The 20943-nt window shown below is 45.5% G+C and overlaps 1 protein-coding gene across 1 annotated transcript in view; it reads right to left on the reverse strand.

The window, feature by feature from the left end:
* The window catches only part of RBM33 (RNA binding motif protein 33), a 96164-nt gene that overhangs the window by 63001 nt on the left and 12220 nt on the right, over positions 1-20943 (reverse strand). Inside the window, 4 exon segments of the mRNA XM_039837281.1 lie at positions 1648-1819; positions 13691-14003; positions 15891-15967; positions 20695-20743. Of these exon segments, the coding sequence (XP_039693215.1) occupies positions 1648-1819; positions 13691-14003; positions 15891-15967; positions 20695-20743 (611 nt within the window).

A 20943-nucleotide genomic window follows, 5' to 3' on the forward strand; every position in this document is an offset into this window, starting at 1 on the left:
GCCAGGCATGGAGACACTTATGCAAAGCACGGGGAAACGAAGGCCAGGCATGGGGACACTTATGCCAGGCATGGGGACACTTATGCCAGGCGCGGGGAAACGACTACCATGTGACTTCACACCCTCGGAACACGTAGCTACTACAGTTGTTATGTGACATCAGGCTCCCTGACTAACGTGGCGAAGCCACGCCCTGCTAACGAAGCCACAGAGACCGATGAAGCCCGATGCCACTTTCTCTCTGAGCCGCTGCCCACTGCCCTCCGGCGTTCGGCCAGGGCACCATCTTCCCCTTATCCACCACCCCGGCCTATGACTGCGAAGCTCGCTCTGCAATGTTACTGATTCCTCCTGCTGAAGGACATCGTGTGTTTTTCCCATCATCCTGTTTCAAGACCTTTGCTTCACCCCCTTTTCCCCAAGGCCAACTGCAAACTCTCCCTTAGAAACACGCGCCATCCTGGTTCAGACCAGCTGGCTGCTTTACACCAGTACGAGCGACACTGAAGGGAAGGAACTGTCTTCGGAAAAACGTCTTCGGAAATCTTGGGCCAAGAGGTTGAGGGAAGACGTGGCGAACTGAGGCTCTAGAACGGTCTCTCCATAAAGCTCACTTGGTAAAGGAACGTACGACTAGCTCGCTACTGTCAGCCTGTGCATCTTTGGGGCTTAATGTCCTCACGCAGAATTCCTGTCTGCCACTTAAGGATACATGCTCATGTTTCCAGCCGAAAGTGGCTGACAAATAATGGTTTTGAGAATAAAGCCAGTAAGGGTTAGTTTCTTGATTGTTCTTTTGACCAAGACCAGAGAGCAGGTACAACCCTCTACCCTCTCTGTTGCAATGTGACACAAGATCCCAGGGACGGGAACAGAATCACCTGGGAAGTTATCAGAAATGCACCCTTCTTGGGCTCTGCCCTACGCCTCTGAAACCAGAAAAGCTGGACGTGGTCCAAGAGTCTGTGTGTCACCAAGCCTTCTGGGTGACTCTTGCTCACTCACTGAGAACTGCCACAGACACTGGGGAACACTGTGGGGGCGGGGGGGCCGGCACTGAAAGGCCTTCTTTCCCGCTGGCCACAGCGGCCCGCTGCATATCTTCAGCAGCAGGATTTGCCCAGAATGCTGTTCAGCTGGTCGTGTCTATAATCAAGACACGCTGTCTCATCGAGCATCGAGAGAGACGGCATACAGACAAAGAAAGCCCGAAGATGGTTATGATGACACTAAAAGGTACACAGAAACTCGTCTGGTCCCAAATGAGTCCTGGCAACCTTGTGGGTCTCAGGAAGGGTCACGTGGACCTGTACCATCCCCACACCACCTCCGCAGAGCCAGCCAGGAACCACACAGTTCACACGGGAGTAGGTCTAGGCCACAGACTCCAAAAGAAAAACTATTTAAAAAATTAACAATCAAATATTTTATTCAAACATTTTAAATCCAGAAGACAGTCACTTTTATAGATGACTTTTACAGAACCTTAACTCGGCTCTAACCTCGCACAGACCATCCACCCTCCGATGGCTTGCGTCATGATCTACACAGTCGACTACTTTTTACCTATATGATTAATCATAACAGTAGTACGGAGGAAGTTGAAATGAAAGTGAAGAAGGATGGGAGACAGGCAAAAAAAATTACCCAAAGTTTCTGGAATGTTCCTTCTCTCTCTAGTTACATCTGAGAGCCTAATAATCGTTCCTTCTTTCCTTTCCGTCTTGAAACGTAATCGTCCGGATTCTTCGTCGTCGTCATCTTCTTCATCCGATTCCTCTTTCATTTCCTTCTGCAGTTCCAAAGTTTCCACACTTCCCTACGTGGCAGACACGCAAAACAGAAAGGGAAGAACACTGAGTTCACATTCTCCTGAATACTGAAGAATAAAATATTAAGTTCTTTATACTTAACAGGTAAAAATACTGTGAAATGTCCTACGATAAGGCCGTATGAAACACTAAACTGATTCCAGGAGAAAATAATTTCAACATCAGAAATTTACTTAACGTTAGAAAAGTCCGAACCTCTGCATGTGGCGAATATACGAAGCCCCGCACACCGCTGCCACTTCCACTTCCGAGACAAACGTCAACTCCAGAAACTCCTGCTGGCTCGCAGCCTGATCCGGAGTCCGGCAGCGTTCAGTATGTTGATTAAACGAACACTGGAGTCCCACAAGCGCATCATGAGCACGTAACTCACCTGTCGCTTACACCGGATGACAGCGTCCTCCTTCCCGTGACCGGGCTGGGGCTCTCCGGTGACTCCTGACCCAACTCCTCTGACTTTCACTGCCAGACGCGCGCTCCACAGCTGCCCGAGGGCTGCTTGGCTTTCCAGCCTCTAAAACCTTCCCTCCGTCACTTGTCCCCCTTTCGACTTCATGCCACCGTCTAGAACTGGCTCATCACTAACCTCTGGCTCAGACTACTGCGACAGCACAACTATTTATCAGTCCCTTCTTCACACTAAAACCGGCCTTGACCTGCTATGTTGTTACGTCAGTAATCTTTCAAAAGTTTTGCCTCACGGAGTCCCAAACTAAAGGCAATTTCCTCATCGGCAATTCTTACCGCCCGTATCATTCACGTCCCTTTTGTCGCTCGTCACTTTTCACCTCATGTGAGGCCTCAGAGACCTACTTCCCGTTAGACATCTACCTGCTGAGTGCCAGGCTCATTTAAATACTTTTTACAAACTTAAAATCTGTTCCTTTACTCTCATGACTCATAATTTTAATGTCTTTTATTCAGAATAGAAACAAAAATGAACTTGATTAGAAAACGTGCAAGAGCGTATTAAAATAAACCAACGTACAGTCATATTCTTTACTCAAAGTTTCCTGCGCAAGCGCGCATCCTCGTCGCTATAATCTCATCTCACAAGGAGGCGCGTCTGCAGCTCTGCGGGGCGTGCAGTCCCCCAACTGGCCCGGAAGCACCACCTGGCCTCACATGCCTCGCTGCAGGCCACCTGACAACGCTCCCTAAGCAGACCCGCTCCTTCGGCCACTGCCTGCTCCTTCTTAGTCTACATACTGGGCTCAAAAAAAAAAAAAAGGCATCTCCTTTGGGCCGTGTGGTTTATAGAATTAACTAACCTATCTGACAAAATGCCTTTCTCTGCAGTTTTTAACAAATATTACCTAGTATTCCATTCACAAGTAAAATTCCTTTCAAAGGCAGCACTGGGTAACAATATAAAAATCAAATTATCCTAAGATTATATTGTGTAAGTTTAAATATGTGAATCTTTAGTTTCATTCTACACATTGCCAAAAATAGTCAAAGGTTTGATTTTTAGTTAATTTGATTATCTTGGAAGCCTGAAAGACGTAACTGTAATTCCTAACAGCGAGTATATGTGAAACTCATCACGGAAGTTCTTTAAAATAGAAAAGTCCACTGACGCCTTATCACACACACGGAAAGAATCAGAAAGTCTAAAGGGAGCGACACCCAGGCCCGTGTATTTTTCATATTCTCCAGCTAATTCTAAAACCTGTGATCTCAGTGTTTTGAAAAATTCAATATTTCATCCTAAATTCAAGGGAAAAAATGGGTAGTTCTCTGAAGTAGGGAGGAAAAAAGAAAGAAAAAAAAACTATAGAGAACACAGCTTTTAAAAAACTTCCCAAAAGTTTTTAATGCTTATAGAATAATTGATAGAGTAATTATTCTGTCACGAAACACGAATCAAAGTACCTAATTCTACCAACAGTGAAAATTTACAAATCAGAAAGACTGAGAAACCGAATCGTGTAGAAATTGAAGGAGAAGAAAATCGCAGCCCAGCGTCTTTCATAAACGCGCGATGAAAGTACGTGGGGTCTGGCAAAACGGAAAAAGGAAACCACATCACAACCAAGGCAGGTTTAGCCAGAAGCACAAGGTTGATTTAACAGTAAAAAAAATCAGTCGATTTACTAAATTTTACTTGGAGAAAATTCCAAACACATGCAGGTACCCCCGCTCCAGGTGAGATGGAAGGGCCTCCCCTGCTTTGCAGGCCGAGGAGACTTGGTGACTTGCTGCCAAAGAACAGCACAGGGCAGAGGGACTGATGACGGCTGCAATGGGACAGGAGGGACCTCGCTCCACGGGACGCTTTCCAGAAACCCATAACCCCCGTCCGACCATGAGAAAAAGTTCAGACGAGTGCAGGTTGTAAGATATCCTACAGGGTACCGGCAAGCACCTGTCTGGACTGTCAAGGTCACGGAACACAAGGGAAGACTGACGCTGTGACAGGCCAGAGCCACGCCAAACACGTGGCGCATGGGACTGGGTCCAGGACACAAAGAGGACACTAATTAATAAAGTCTGGGGCACGGCTAATTAATTTTTAAAAGCCTACTTAATTCACATTAATAAAACACGGGATAAAAGCCACAAGACTTGATACAGAAAAGACACTGACAAAATTCGACACCCATTTCTGATTTTTTATAAAATCTCAGCGAACCACATATAGGAAAGAACTTCTTCAATCTGATATAAAAACCTCCACCTACTTTATATTACTTATGTCACGAAATAGTGAACATTTTCCCCCTGCCATCAAGAACAAGAACAAATGCCCTCCGATATTCCTATTCGACACAGTCCTGGAGGTCAATAAGGCAAAAGAAAGAAAGGACAGGCTGCAAATGAAGAACGATACACTGCTTACCAGGCACTGTGACCATTAAGAAGTTAGTTTTCCCCGATTTGATCTAAAGCGACAACGAACTCTTCATCAAAATCCAACGAGATCTTTAGTATTGACAAGTCAATTACAAAATTCGTATGAAAATTCGAAGGACCTACAACAGCCCAAATAATTCTGAAAAGGAGAACAACGCTGGTGGATTTATGCCACCTGATGTCACGCCGCAGAAATCAAGACAGTGCAGTACTAGCAACAGAACAAAAGAGGTTCCAGAAAAAAATCCAAATTTAAATGGTCAATTGATTTTTGAAAAGCACTACGGCAATTCTATGGGAAAGGGAAGTCATTACAGCAAATCACAGTGCGACAACTAGATAAACATACAGAAAAAAGTGAATCTCATAACACACACACATCTATTAGCTGAGATAGATCTAAACTAAACATAGCTAATACCATAAAGGCTCTAGAAGAAAACGAGATATTATTTTTGCAACTTGGGGTAGGCAAAGATTTCTTGGGCCACAAACTTACTTGGCTTTCATCAAAATGAAATTTTTCTTCTCATGAAAAAAATATCTTTAAAAAAATTAAAACACAGGCTCAGAGAAAATATTCACTCTCTATATACATATATGTGTGTGTGCGCGCGTGCGCACCAATGAACTTATGCATCTACCTAGACTATATAGACAGTATGTACAGATTAATACATGCTTAACACTGAAAATATATCGACAATACATACGTATGTACAGACAATATGTATTTTCTGCGTTGACTACACAGACTACGTAGAGCATATACAGACAAAAAATAAAGACAACCTACTTTTCTAAAAGAGACTAAAAATGGACACAAGATATATAAAAGACCGATAAGCACAAGGAATGGTACTCAACATCCTTAGTTATCAGAGAAATACAAGCTGAGGCCATGATGACGCATCTAGCAGGACTCGATGGAAAAGACTGACGACATCACGTGATGGACGACGCCGGAGACTCACACAGGACCAGTGGAAGCACGGAGTGTGCCGCCTCCCTGCAAACCCGTGTGGCGGGTTCTCAGAGAATTAAACAGGCTTTTACCCCCATAACTCCAGGCCCAGTTAATATCGAGGAGAAAGAACAGATACAGCCACAAGAAGATGTGTGAAATAGCTGTCATAGCTACTTTATTCACAACAACAGCAAAAGGATGGAAACGATCCGCGTATCCGTCATCAGGAGAATGAACGAATGAGATGCGTCCGTGAAAAGGAACGAACTGCTGACGCGCAAGTACTCGGATGAGTCTCAAAACCAGTGTGTCGAGCAAAGGAAGAAGACACGGCCAGCACGCTACTCCACTGCACACCGCGTGGCCACACTCACGTGACGCTCCACAACGGGAAAGACTAAGTCAAGGTGACAGAAACAAGGGCAGTGTTTGCCTCGGAGGAGTCAGGACTAGAAAGAAACAGCGGGGAACTTTCTGGGGAACTGGAACTGCTCCCCACCGACAGGAACGTGGACGCGCCCCGTAGCAGAACAGTGAACTGGACACTTCAGATCCGAGCCCGTCGCTGAATGTAAATGTTACCGCAATTTAAAAGTAAATATTTAAGTACAAAGATTTTTAAAACTTCTCTCATCTCTTCCTCCATATGTGCCAAACTATCTAAAACGGTGAACCTTTTAGCTAGTTTTTGGAGACAACAGCATGACTGGCACCGACGTGGCCATATAATGAGAAAGGCGGGACAGTGTTTATAATTAGATCTTCCTAATTTGTTTTGAGTAAGTGATTTCTTTGTATTAACCAAGCAAGAACATTCATTAAATAAAAGGAGACGCCTAAAATAGGCTTTTCAAACGGAAATTACTTTTCAGTTCCATAATTCGGGTGCTAATATGTGCTTAAACACGGATCCTGGAGTGAAGTCATCTGAAAAGCTGCAGGACGCTTTCTGCCCATTTCAGCGAGCTGGAGCCGGAGCCAGAGCCGGAGCCGGAGCCGGAGCCGGAGCCGGAGCCACCTGCGCGAGGCCAGAGGGCGGGGAGCAGGTGCTGCCGGTTCAGCACCCTGCAGGCTGCGTTTAAGAAAATGGTCAAAACTAGGGAGACAGCGAAACACAGGTCTGTGTGGCAAATTAAAACTGTCACTCCTCCCTGAGGACTGTGGAGTTTATTCAGACTTCTAAAACGATGGAACGACAGCCCTCCAAAACGAAGGCTGCCGGAAGGTCTGAAACAGCACACACCGCCTACTTCTCGGCGCCTAGAACATCATCATCACACAGGTTCTCGGTGCCGGGCCCTCCGCCTGCCAGGCAGAGGTCCTGCTGTGAGCAGAAGCACGCCGGCCCGCCCCTCGCCTCCCAGAGGGACTCTTAAATGTCTGAGAGCGAAGGGCACTACAAAGAATCTGCGGTCAACACAAAACCAGCAACAAACAAGGTCAAGTAAATGTATAAGTGACTTTTTAAAAATATTTTTAAATAGTAAATTTAAAAATAAGGGACATATAGCTTAGAAGAAAACAAGTATACACCTCCTAACAGGTGGAGTAAAAAAGATAAACTACGTAACCTACTTTAGAATTTCCTTTCTGCTCTATACAGATTGATATCGAAAACTACCGTCAGGAAGTTCCATGTGAGAGTCGACGGCAACTAGAAATAGGACTTTAAAAAAATGCAATCTAGTTCTGTGCCTCCAAATTAAGGGGACAAAATTTTGACCGTCCTATATTTCCCTGTTGATAAAAGTTATTTTACTCACAGGAAAAATATTTTAAAATACTGGGCGCATAGCGCTGAATAATCCCACCGTCTAGAAACAAGCACTGTTACCATCTGTCTTCATCCGTCCCGATGGTCTGAGTCACACACACACATCTAGATGAGCAGAGTCCCAGGGGAGCCTAAGGGGAGGGACCTCAATACCTTGCTCTTTTCACTCAACACACCATGAACCTCTTTCCATGTCCAACGAAGAGGGACCCCACAGTCCCCTGCAAGGTTAGGCCCCCGTACATCCAACCCTCTAGAAGAACCTACATCGGTCCCATTTATTTCCAAGGCTGCGGACAGACACCTGGTACACATCTTTGAACACAGCCTGGATGGACTCTTTCGGGTAACTTCGTCAAGGTGGATTAAACCAAGGGCTTTAAGGGTTCTGACGCTGTTAAAAACAGTAAAGGGCCTGCGATTTCACCCTCCTTGCAAGCCAGTAAGGTGGCCGGCCACTGTTTCATGGGGCTGTGAGAAGACAGGAGACCCCAGGTCAGAGACTAGGACCATGTACTATTTTTAACAACAGCAGTGTCATTTGGGGGCTCACGAAGCTGGCCCACTGGGCCCTGTGAAGAGGCGGTCTGGGTGACCCTGCACACAGGGGGCTGTGGTGACACAGGGGCCCGGACTTCGGGGAACGCGAGTCTATTGTAACGAGCAGAAAGCGCGCCTGCCCTGCTCCGGAGGAAGGTGCTACGTCTCTCAAGGATGTCTGTGCAGCCAACGTCCTTGAAGAGATAGCCAGGAACAAAGGGCAGGCAGCTCTCTGCTCACAAAACACGCGGACATGACAGACCCGTGGGAAACTGCTTCCTGGCAGTCAGCTGCTTCTCAGAATAGACCGAGACTATACCTGACCAATAATTCTGACTTTTGCCAATATTAAAATATGTTAAAATTCTCAATTTTGTTTTATTAAATATATTTTATATATTTACCGGTCATTTGCTTACCTTATGTTTGGATTACTTTCTCACATTTACCCTTTCTACAGGAGTGCTCATCTATATGTGCTAAACATACCACATACCTCATATATTAACTCCAAACACTGAACACATTCATCCTTAGGCTCATATGTAAGTATCTCCCCACATCTGTCATCTGTGTGACCTCCTTTATCGTGTTTTAGGGTTTTTACAGATGGCCAGATAACTCTTTCCTTCGTGGGTTGAAAGGCCTACGAGGGAGAGCAGTGTGGCCGCTGGGCGTTCACCTGCACTCACTCTCCGTCACGGCCGTAACAGCGACGCCCCAGTTTTAGGGGAACAGTTTTATTAGTTAATAAAACACTGTTGTCACTAGTCTCTCCCGCTGTGAGGTACAGCCATGTGACTAAGGTGCAACTTGTGAGATGGTCACGAAGCACTGGAGAACTCTGGGATGTGTCTCCGAAGGGCGGGTGTGGTCCCTGTGTGTCCTCCTGCAAGCCGCAACTTGGACAGGGACCTCGGGGACAGCAGCAGCCCTGGGACTGTACCGTGCCAGTCCTGAAGAAGCCTGGGCACCTGATGACCTGGACGGCCAGTACCGATTCTGAAATGCCCTCTGCGATTTTTTAGTGAGAAAGAAACTTGGTGAGTTTTGGTTTTCTAGGTAAGCCTAAAGCTATCACGGCATTAGTACGATGTTTTCTTCTCATACGTTTCCGATCTGGTGTGTGTGCCCGTGCACACATGTACGTTTGGTTTTTTCACTGCCATCTTTATGCAATCTGAGATCCTCACAGGCACAGGAACGAGCGAGAGAGGCAACTTTTCCCTTTCTAAGTGTGTCTGCGACATTCCGCCTTACTAACCCACATGTCCTGATTCACTGACTCTGAGGCTGGGTCTGCTCATTCATGTCCCTCTCTCCTCGGAAGCCACTGAAAATGGAAGGGAGGATAAACTTTTTATAATAAGCCACTTCTGCTTTTATATTTTAATGAATATAATTCAGGAACTGAAGTCTGAACTATCTAGATCAATAAGACATATATATACATATATATATACCTTGTCACTTCCAATAAAGAGAATGTTACCTAAAATACTGAAAGAATTATAAGAAAAAAGTCAATGAACTTTTCCAACTTCAAAATACCACAAACTAATGAACAGGACATGAAACTACATAGAAGGAGTGAAACCTCCCCTGTGAGCACCTGAAGCGTACACCTGCGTCTCCCCTGGGAGGTCCTGTTCCTTCTGTGTCCACGTCACGGGAATGTGGCCACGCGTCCTCTGTCGCCTCCGGCAGGCTGCAAGTCCCCGCCTGGCTCAGGAACCCAGCTCCTCTGGCCCCTTGGTTTCCCCAACACCTAAGACCACACCCAAATACCTAATGCGCTTTGCAATCCTTTCTGAATAATGGTCAGAATTCATTCATTTTAAATAACGGCAGTCCTCCTTTCGAAGCACTGACATATACATCACATTTCAAAAGATTTCTACTCACATCCCCATAAAACACTTAAAATATCCCAACACGTAATGGGAAAACAGCCATCTGGAAATCACGGCTCACCACAACTCGCTGCCAAAGCTTCTAAAGAGCTCAGGTTTTTTACTGCACTCATGAGTTCGAAGAAGAGATGTGGTCACTACTGCTAAAAAGATGCTTGTTTCAAATCTGGAAGGAAAAAACCAGCAAACTCTGAGTCTTTAAAAGGTGACCGAACACCTCTTGGGTTTCAGGAGCAACCTGGGCGTCGGGAACGTCACCTAGCTCACCTTCAGCCACGCAGTCTTTGCGAGTCCCCAAGAACTCTTCACACTAACAGCCGTCAAAGAGGAAACAGGTTTTCCCATCTAGCTTCTGGAGGTCTGCGAGCACTGTCCACCTTCCTGACTCCTGCCTAATCACGTTGGCACGGTGTGCCACGGCAGGTGTGAGTGCGCAGGAAGCCCTGAGCGCACGCCCGGCCCGGCGCTGACGAGGACAGAGAGGAGGGCGGCTCTGCTCCGACCTCCAAGCGCCCTGACAAACAGCTCTTTAAGATCAACACCAAGGGAACGTCGTAACCTCAGGAGGCAGGCGTGCGCGTGTGCGCCCGCACGTGCTCGCACAGAGCAGGCCGGCGCGCTGGGGCTGGCGGCGTGCCCGATCCGAGCCGTTCCGATGGCGGAAGGCGACAGACGTGCGGCGACTCCATGCCACGCAGGAACCCTCCTGAAAAGCACAGGTCGGCATCGGCTTCTCCGCCAGCCCCTCCGGAGTGAGAGGGATGACCCCAGTCTGCACGAAATGGAAGGGGCAAGCGGGCTGGAGACAGCCACTGGGCAATGACGAAGGGCCCCTGCCAGGACTGCTACCACGAAACGTGACTGGACCCTGCCCCGCAGGGCTGGGCTCCCTGCCCCCCTGGCGCGTGACGGCGACAGGGCAGGCGCAGAGAGTGAGCCTGCTGAGGAAGCAGGACCACCTTCGGCAGAGGACACGGCGGTCTCTACGACCCCAAGGACGCGCAGCCATGGTTAAGGACAAGCCACCTTAGTTCCCCCGACTCTCTCGACTCATCTGAAGACCCTGAATTCTACCTTCCAGAAGAAACTGCCAGCATCTTCTCCAAACACCAACTAACACTACCCAGGAGTCGCTGAGAGCAGGAGTGAGGCCAGACGATGCCGATCGGAATGTTCCGCTAACGCACAATGCACGGTCTACACCGCCGGGGTCTCCCTGGGAGCCAGCAGGCTGCTCCCCGCGACCAATGCTCCACCCGAAGCTGTCGTCACAGAACAGAGTTTTATGAACTCTCTCTCTATGTCCATTTGAAAAGCCCTAAATCACCAAATAATTTTCTAATATTTTGTTAAATAATAAGCAATATACATTCTTCCTAAGACAAGAGTACAAGTGTGTAAATCGAATCCCAATTCACTCTTAAGAACAAGACCAGCAAGATTCTGGTCTTAAAACTTAAAATTCTTCTTACTTTTGAGGATAATAGGAAAGAACATACCAGAGTCGTTCTACAAACTTTTCAGCGTGGACCTCGGCTTCACACGGAAGTGTTCCTTCCAACTGTAAAATTCTACGGTTTTGATTCTACCCCAGTTACACGAAAAGCCCCCCGTGCGACTGCAAGAGCGAGCTGGAAGCAGGGGGTGCTGCTCGCGGCCAGCACCGCAGAGCTCGATTCTAGCTCCAGAGCGCGGGGTCAGCACGCGAGCTACGATGCGCGACCAGGTACATAAACCATGTAGTAAACTAAAATTCCGTCGGGACACGGGCGCTATCTACTTCGCGAGCCTGAAGACGAATAATTCATGCACGCGCACCAGGGACAGCCGAAGGCAGCGAGAGGGCGCGCTGCACAGCTGGACAGGGGTGTTTCACAGCGCAAGTCCACTGATCTTCCCATCCACAGACGAGGTCGTGTCAGGCTCCAGCACTGAGGTGGCTGTAAAGCAAGCATCGCACAGCAACAGCGGAGGAGGAGAGAATGACCACGGCCCACTGGGGTGAGCGGGTTCTGCCCAGACGCTGAACCACTTCGCCTCATCCTTAAAGTTTAGCCTTCTCCAAAATTATGAGGACGCTTTCAGAATTTAAGTAACTTTTCTGAATTCTGAAGAAAAATTCATTTTCATGTGGAACAGTACTGTGAGTGTACTAAATTGCAACATTCTTTTTTTCGCTACCTGAATCTTAGACCCCAAGAGGCTGGGTAATTAGGTTGGATTTCATACAACCGGGGCCTAAATGTAAGGTCAGGTTTGACAATGGGACGCAAGAGGGAAATTCCTCACTTACCAGAAATTCTCCGTACCACACACTCTACAGGTACGCCGCAGCGACAGAGACGGCCCAGGTGGCCACGCGCACTCACGCATAAAGGCTTCCCAACTGTGATGTGTTCCACTAAGTTCTAAGGTCACGGAGGCAGGGCCATGCGTCGTGTCTCATGTTTTAGCAATATCTGTGCCCCCAGTGCTTGGACAGCAGTAAAGATTTGCTGGACTGTCGGACTCACAAGGGAGAAGACCCAGACACGATCAGTCAATCCTCTGATCTTACTGATGAGCAGCAGAACTAACAGAATGCCACAACTGGGGAACAAGAGGCACGATTTTAAAATATCCTGGCTTGATGTTTAAGAAGCATTCTAAGTTACAGCGTCCCACTTTAGGACGGCACGCGAACCAGCAAATCAGAGCGCACCTGTCCGCACTGGCGAAGGATTCCTAAGACAACCATTACAAGCACCCACGACGTCTTTCACGCGATTCTACTTCGCAAACATCTCTCATCACTCTATCTACTCAACAGAAAGCATTCCAAAAGAATCGAATTTGAGAAATAACTACTGAGAGAACTGAACACAATCATGACTAGAAATAAATATCCTAAGGTTCCACATAAACAATCCCCTTTAAAATTTATACATATATATCTGTCATTGGCCAAAAGCCTGCAATTTTTGAAGTCTTTTTCTCAAAGGCGAGCGCACTCTGAATGAGCGACTCCCTTGCACACCTCTACCCCTGCCAGGCAGCCCGTCGACATCACGCCTCGGCCGGTGACCTGGGAACCACAGACTCTAGGCCACTAAGGAGATCACATCCTTCTCACACAAGGTTCATCAAGTGCTTGTTTTAAAAACAAAGCTTTTCTCCCGATGAACCATTACCGACTGATGAGCAAGCTTTCACCAGCACCTTTTCCTTTCTCTGAGGTCCAACTTAAGAAAAAATAAACGGCTACTACCAAGATCATCTTTCTGAAATAAAAATCAGCACAATCTTCGCCTCCTGATCACAGATAACACATTCTGTGTGACATTTCCCAAACTAACCTCCCATCTCTTTATTCCTGTTTAGACAGTTCTCCTTACAAAGGGTGAATGAGCGGGACATCAATCACTCCGGAATATTAGCACCTTAAAGATGTCTTTAGCAGGTCAATAATCTTTTCACCTTAGAAGGACTTTATCAGATCTGGTGTAAAGCCTGGATGAAAGCTCTGCATTAAGCACTCCTAACCACTGACAGTGCATCTCCGCCACACAAAGCCGGCTGCTTCCTGAGGGCGCAAGCCTCAAGGTCACGATTCCCGAAGCCTTGCAGAATGACAAAGGAGCATTACCTCCGGCCAAACAAGCTGTCAACACAAACTTTGTCATAGCTCAGATAAAGAAACTGGCAGACAGTGATAATAAGGTCTAATTTCCCTCCCTCCCGAGGGAGGTAAATAGATTTCAAATCAGTCTAGAAACCTGGACCCTGGCAGCCATGTTATCTTCCGGCCACACAAAGGAGGAGGACTCACTGTGAACTCGTCTAAAGGCTCATTGATCTCGATGTCTAACACTTCGTCACTGTACAGCGGCTCCTCCTCTGGCTCTTCCACATACTCGATGTGGCCTTCCGTCAGCGCAGCGTCGTGGCCTTCGTACTGTCCTTCCTCTGGGTACTCGTGAGCGTACAGTTCAGACCCGTCGGATTTGTGATAGACGAGTTCATCCTCTCCCTGCTCGTACTCCGATTCCTGTTCTCCAGACTGGTCATTGGCATTGTCGGACAGTTCGAATGATGTGACCATGCCGGATGTGGCATTGAGACTAACGGTGACACCCTGAGAACTAGAGAGGACAAAAAGACAAGGACAGGCACCCGCTAAGAGTAGAGCCCCAAACCAAGTCATTACATAAACTGACTGTTAAAAAGGCTGACGCCCTGCTCGGTGAGAGGTCACTCCGGTTCTGATGACCACACTGACCCCAGCGTGACGGCACGGAGCTCTCTGCGGTGCCCTGAGCCCGCACAGGCTCCCCCTGCACACGGCGCCCCACCATCAGCTGCAGGTTGTGTGACCAAGAGAATCGGATGGACCACATCGGAAAACAGGTCTCACAAGGAGACGTTCAGGACTGAACGCAAACAGCTGCATTTCCTTCTAACGACCAGAAGAAAAAGGCAGGCATCTGTGTTCTAAGATTTGAAAGTAAAAATAGGAGTATTACTCTATAAACAGAAAATCGGACACAAAATTTTAAGAATAATATGTTTTCTTCTTAAAAATCTATGGCACAAATTATAACCTGCTGCTTAAAAATCAAAATATGATATATTTCAATGCTCAAATAAATTAAATTTATACTAGTCACAAATGTCAAAAAAGTAGTTCCTAATTTCTGAGTAAAATAACAGGTTTTTAAAATTGAAAAAAAATCATATTCCACCTATTAAGTCACAAAAGCTAAATACCAACAATAAGATGCAAGATAACACTTAAAATGCAAGGTTTTGCAGATGAATCTCAGTCCCAAATATTAAGTATCCAATCCTAATAACAACAACAAAAAAATGAATATGTCACATAGTTGTGAAGAAATTATGTAGCTACAAAACTCCAAAAGTATATTTCAAGGGCAATTTAACTAACTCAAAAGAACAAAATATATTATTGTCAATGAATGGAATTGGGAAACTTAAATACCTGACAGAATAAATTAATTTAAAACGGTCTTTTTACCTGTAAAAATGACTTTTATGTTAGAAAACCTTTTACAAATCTATAGCTCAATAAGGCATAAATTTGTTAATTGCATTTATAACCAAGAGTCTACGTTTCCATGATATTTCCTCATAAAGTTGAAAAAATTACTCCACCTACCAGAGTATATACAGAAAAAAAAAAATCTTTCCTCTTCTTACAATAGAGCTTACAATGCCGACAATAGAAAGATAAGCATTATTGCTATAGGCTGAATGTGTTGAACCCAAATTCATGTGTTGAACCATAACCCCCAATGGGATGGTGTCTGGAGGTGAAGGCTCTGGGAGGTGGTTAGGTCGTGAGGGTAAAGAGCCTCATAAAAGGGACCCTGGAGAGCCCCCTCAACCCTCCCGCCGCCTTGAGGACACAGCCAGAAGCCACCACCTATGAATCAGAAAACAGGTCCTCATTAGAACCTGACCTTGGACTTCCAGCCTCCAGAACTGTGAAAAATAAATTCATGGTTGAAGCCGCCCGGTTTATGATAGTTTGCTGCAGCCACCCGAACTGACTAAAACAATCATATTCAGAGAGTCGGCTAGAGTCTAAAGTATGACACAAACAAATTCCCAAAACGGCAACTCAGTAAACTGATAAAAACCATCTAGAATGAAAACAAAAGCAGCAACATTAAACTGCAATGAACAACATTAAGAGTCCAAGGTCACCGTGCCCACCCAGATAGAGCAGGCCTTTGTCGTATCTGCACTGAGCTTTCTCACAGCGTGCACTCGACAGAGCTCATGGGGGTCCTTAAACGCAAGACCTACACTCATTTTAAACATTTGATCTATTTATAGGAATATATATGTGGCTTCCACATCAGAGTAATATTGATAACCCATTTAGAATATAATCATATATTAAAGATAACACATTATTAATTATACCCATTATAATTCTAAATCACAAACAGTTCCCATCAATTTAAAGAACATTTTTAATGTGCTAATAATAATGAGAAAAATACCTGAAATTTTCTTCGTCTTCATTATCACTCTGTAAAAGGTCATCATTCAGCTCCTCATCTGACAAATCGGACTGATTCTAATCAAAATAAGAAGCCAAGTTAATGAACATAACTGCCATAAAAACACTTGTTACAAAAGTGCAAAATCACGTTGACCGGCTTGTTTGGGACATTTGTTGTTATTTAAACAAGTGACACACGGAAAGTTTTCTCAGTTTGATAAAGCCAGTGACAATCGAGAAATCCCAATATGGCACACTAACTACCCCAGACTAACTCTCAGATGCACGGTCAAGTAAGTATGGAAGCAGCAAGCAGAATGATCATATTGATCTAAGTCTGACAAAAAGAAAAAGGGAAGAGTCTTGGGGTGGTGTCCAAACCACCCCAAGACTTACGGATACCATTGTTTTCATGTGTGTATGAAAAGAAAAAAATAGTATCCTTAGATTTTACTAATTTTAACACTGCTGGTTTCCAAAATCTAAAGACTTTATGAAGAATAAGGAGGGGAAACGGAATTTTAGAAATAAGCAGATTTTAGATAACTGGATCGTCAAACTGGAATAAGGGACTAAAACTGGTTTGTCCGACACAAATGACACACGGAAATACATTCGACTAGTTCAGGTCCGCGGCCCTGTTCCTGACAGGCCTGTGCATTCGTGATATCAGTAAATAGAGAAAGACTGGGGATTCTATCAACTTGTCAAATTTGTATAGTTCCAGGCTTTAAGTTAAATATATACCAGTATCTGGCGGGGGGGCGGGGGGGGACCTTTGCACTTTCTTTGGTGTATGTAAATTACTCCTCTCCCTTCAAAAGTCAGAAGAAGTCCCACCCCCACCACACACACATTAGGAAAAAAGTAAAGACAGGAAGACTTGATTTTCCACTTAAGGATGAAGCGAACGAGCAATCTTCTGCCAGTATTTTATAGCTTATGCGGTTTCTTGAACTTGTATTTTCTTCATTATAGTATTTTTGGTATAGGCCAAAAATATACCAATCTTATGTCCTCATTAGTCCAAAGAGACTCCATCTAATCAGTGACAGTAAAATAAGATTTAAAAAAAAACAAAAAAAAAAACAACAGACCATGTAGGTAGTTTACTTGAAGAAGGGCGGCTGGATCTGTATGAAAATGAAACACTGCTTAACAGACCCAAAATGACGTTTCACCTGGGCCCCCACCTAATCTGTCATCCAAACTAGGCCTGGGCTAAGCCATTAACAAGAGTGAGCCAGGTCTGCCTAGGTCTAGCTACCCGATTCATTAATAAACAAAACCACGAGAAATCTTTAAAAATTAACAATTCAATGAAAGCCAAGTATCATTCAGTAAGAGCCTGCTTCCATGAGTTTTTTAGTTAAACTTTTGTGTCAAAAATCAGTGAACCACCAAATAACTCACCAAACAAACAAAAGCAGGAATATATGTGGCAATGGCCTTTGGTGGTAACGAATCTCACTTTAGAGTCTTGCAGATTCACCTTTCTGTGTTGATTCTGAACGTGATGCATAAGACGCGGAAGACATCAAAATACCCACTTTGCTGATAAAGCTGGAGTAGAGAGCCAGCCTACACCCTCGAGGCCAAAACTGATCATCGACTGCATGCCAACGAACATGGGGAGCCGTTTCCAGGAGTGGGGAGGCTGGGAGGGCTCCCCTCAGGGTGGTCTGCGAGAGCGGGGCACACGGAACCCAAGGGAGGAGGAGAGACAGTGGCCACGAATGCCAGGGAAATCCTTCGCCCAATCTCGAGCAGCGAGGGCACGCCTCCCCCGGGGAGAAGCAAGCCTGCGCCCCAGAGTGGCCCCCACTGCCCTGAGGCCTCCCGACCCCAGGACACAGTTACTACACAGGGAGCAGAGCGGAGACACTGGGGGGCGGGTCCCCAGTCACGCCCCGACACTGAAGGGACAGTGGGTGTGCCACAGTACCGGGCCGGCGCCAGCTGCTACAAGAGGAAGACAGAGAAGCTCAAGGGGTGACAAACGGAAGGCACCTGCTGTCACCAGGTCAGCAGCCTGCTTCATCTCACGGTCGCAGCCTTTCATCTTTAGCCCATAACATGACCCTAACAACCTTCCCTCTAGACACAGATGACCTTGTCCTCAAGTAGCCCCTGACAGTCTGACGTGTTTGCTACACTCAGTACATGGTTTTTGGTGACTTCGGCCATCAACGTCTCTGGCCCAGCAGCAGCCCGGGAGTGTCTTTCCAGGCAGAGCTGCATCTCTATACGCCTCTTAGGAACCGAGCAGGAAAAAGGCTGCGGGCAGGCGGCCCGTGTCCCCAACCCGAGCTCCAGTCACAGACCCAGAACAATACGCTCGCTAATGAATACCTGACAAAAGGTCCGCTCTCGTCAGAAACCAAACGAGCACAAAGTAAACCAACTCGAAATCATTTCTCAGCAATCTCGCTGCCCAAGATTTTTAAAAAGTGCTATCAAAGCCAAGAAATGGGAAGATGAAAGACACGTTCATAACCGCCACTAGGAACAGGTACAATAATTCTGGAAAGCAATTTGGCAACATGAGATGAAAACCTTAAAACACCTAGACCGTTAGGCCAGAAATTCCCCTTTATGGAAATTTCCTAAGAAAAGAATCTCAAAAGCACAGTACGATCTGTACATTAAAACGTCGTGTAACATCTGAAGTTCACTTCCAAGTCACTCGGAGGTGGGGAGAGCGCGCGCCGGGATCGCTGACCGGACAGGGCGGCAAAGACACGTGGGGACTGTCTGTTGCTCTCTCTTCTTTTGTACGTGCTTAAAACTTTCCATTAAAAAAGGTTTTTTATTTTTTTCTTTAAAAATCATGAGCTGGAAACAACCCCATTGCACATCAAAATGGCTGGTACACTAAAGTATACACAAACGATGAAATATCACGTAGCCGTTATATCAAAATAACACTTAACGACAAAGGGAAAATGCCAACGATACAACGCTAAAATAAAAGAAGTAATGTTTTATATACGTTGTATTTAAAGTACATTTAAAAACATGGAAAAAGAATAAAAGGAAATACGGCAAAATTTCAGTCATAAGGGTTTATATCTATTTTTCTGTTATTTCTTTTTTAACGTATTTGAATCTTTTGACTCCCATAAAGTACAAGATATTTATTTTCCCTCAGGAAAGAAGAAGAAAGAGAGGAACAGCCACTGTTCCAAATTAAACCTCCCAAGTGTCCAAGGCGAGTAAGAGCCCTCCCAGCGAGGGTCAGAAAGCATGAGGTGGACATCACACGACCGGCCTGTTCTATCCGAAATGGGACCGCGCTACACAAGTCAGCCAATTCAATAAAAGAAGAAAGGGAAGACGACTCGCCCAGAATATAGCTGGCACCAGTGTCCAAACCAAACAGCGCTCCTCCACTGACTGTAAGAGTCCTGGCCAAGGAGACAGGGACAAATGCCTGCCCTGAGGGTTGCTAGAGTGATGGGTGGGACACAGGGGCGGGGGGGGGGGGGGGGGGGGGGAGCCGCGAGGCTGCCAGGGGCCAGGAACTCAGCTTCACGGAGGAGCACTTACTACATCTGAACGCTGTAAGTCTAACCGGTCCTCTTCACGAAAGCATCTTTAATGATTACAAAGGAGAACTGTGGCTACGTCAGGATGGTGGGGCCCCAAGGACAGGGAGGGCACTTCAAGGACGCGCACACTACCTCGCCTGTGACCAGGACACAGGAAGGACCACCGACTTCGCTTTCAGTTCTTCCGATGTATCCCCATTCACTTAATGGGAGATCGAGATTTACAGGCAACTAAAGAAATTCTTATACAGAGTTCCAGGTGATGACAGAGCCACTTAAGGGAGGAAAGGATGGGGTAGGCCAAAACCACGCCACCTGCAGGCTGATGGTGCAGTAAGAAACGGGACACAGAAAGGAAAGTGGTTTCAAAAGAATCCTATGACAAATTCTGCATCGGAGACAACGCTAATAATGCAGCACGGCAATTCCACGAAGATGGCAGAGCTGGCACGTCGCCGAGCGCGACGTCGTCATCAACTACATCACAAACAACGTGAAGAAAACTCTAATCAAATCTGATAAATCAGACAAATTATGTGACCTGATCGCCTGAGAGTATAAAGAGCGTGCGTGTCACTGCAGAACTATCTTAATATCTGATGAGAAGAGCAAGTGCTTTTAAACTGTTGATAAATAAAAACTTTAGTATTTCATTTTAATCCTTGGTTTTTTATTTCTATTTTTAATGTACGTTCAAACTATATTGGTAGAGTGATATATCCATGTATACACACAATATATAAATAAATACACACATATGAGAGAGAATTTCTTCAAAGTTTTTACTTGATCAAAAAGGTTTAGAGAAATCTACATTAGGTTTTAGACTTTTATTCTTATTTATCTGAATATCTGTGTATTTGAGTAGGTTTATCTTTAAGCTTATCTCTGAATACTCCCAAAAAGTGAATTCCAGATGCAGTGTGCCAAATGCGAGCCTCCAACTAGTAAGCTCCTTACCAGGGCGAGTGGCAGTTTGATATTACTTCTTGCACAATCGATACCTGCTAAGAGCCCTGGACACAGCGAGAACTAAAATATTTGCTTCGAAGAATTTATTGCTTGAATTCTAAGTTATCAGAGAATTTACTCATAGACAGCTCTCTATACATTTAAAAAATAATTCAGTTCGCAAAATTTTAATCGATACCGAACTTTCCAGTAACGCATCCCACACATAAAAAGTATTCCTATATGTTGAATGCAATTAAATGACTAACGTTTAGTTTCAGGAAGGCCTATATTTCTTACCTTTTTGCCAGAGAGCAAATCTTCTCCAAGTAAGTCATCTTCAAGTTCACTGGGGAGAAAAAAAGACCTGCCATGTATTATCCCCGTTACACTGGAAAGTTTATAGATCTCTGGGATAGCTTCCCAGGACTTTAGGGCTTGGGTATTTTCATGTTGTTTGCCATACTTTCCTTTTTCTTTATTAATAACGAGAACTTATTTTCAAATATATAGGTAACACGGGTCCTTTAAGTATGAGAGGCTATGATA

The sequence above is a fragment of the Pteropus medius genome, unplaced genomic scaffold, assembly GCF_902729225.1.
Source record: "Pteropus medius unplaced genomic scaffold, Ma_sr-lr_union100, whole genome shotgun sequence".
Taxonomy (NCBI): Eukaryota; Metazoa; Chordata; class Mammalia; order Chiroptera; family Pteropodidae; genus Pteropus; species Pteropus medius.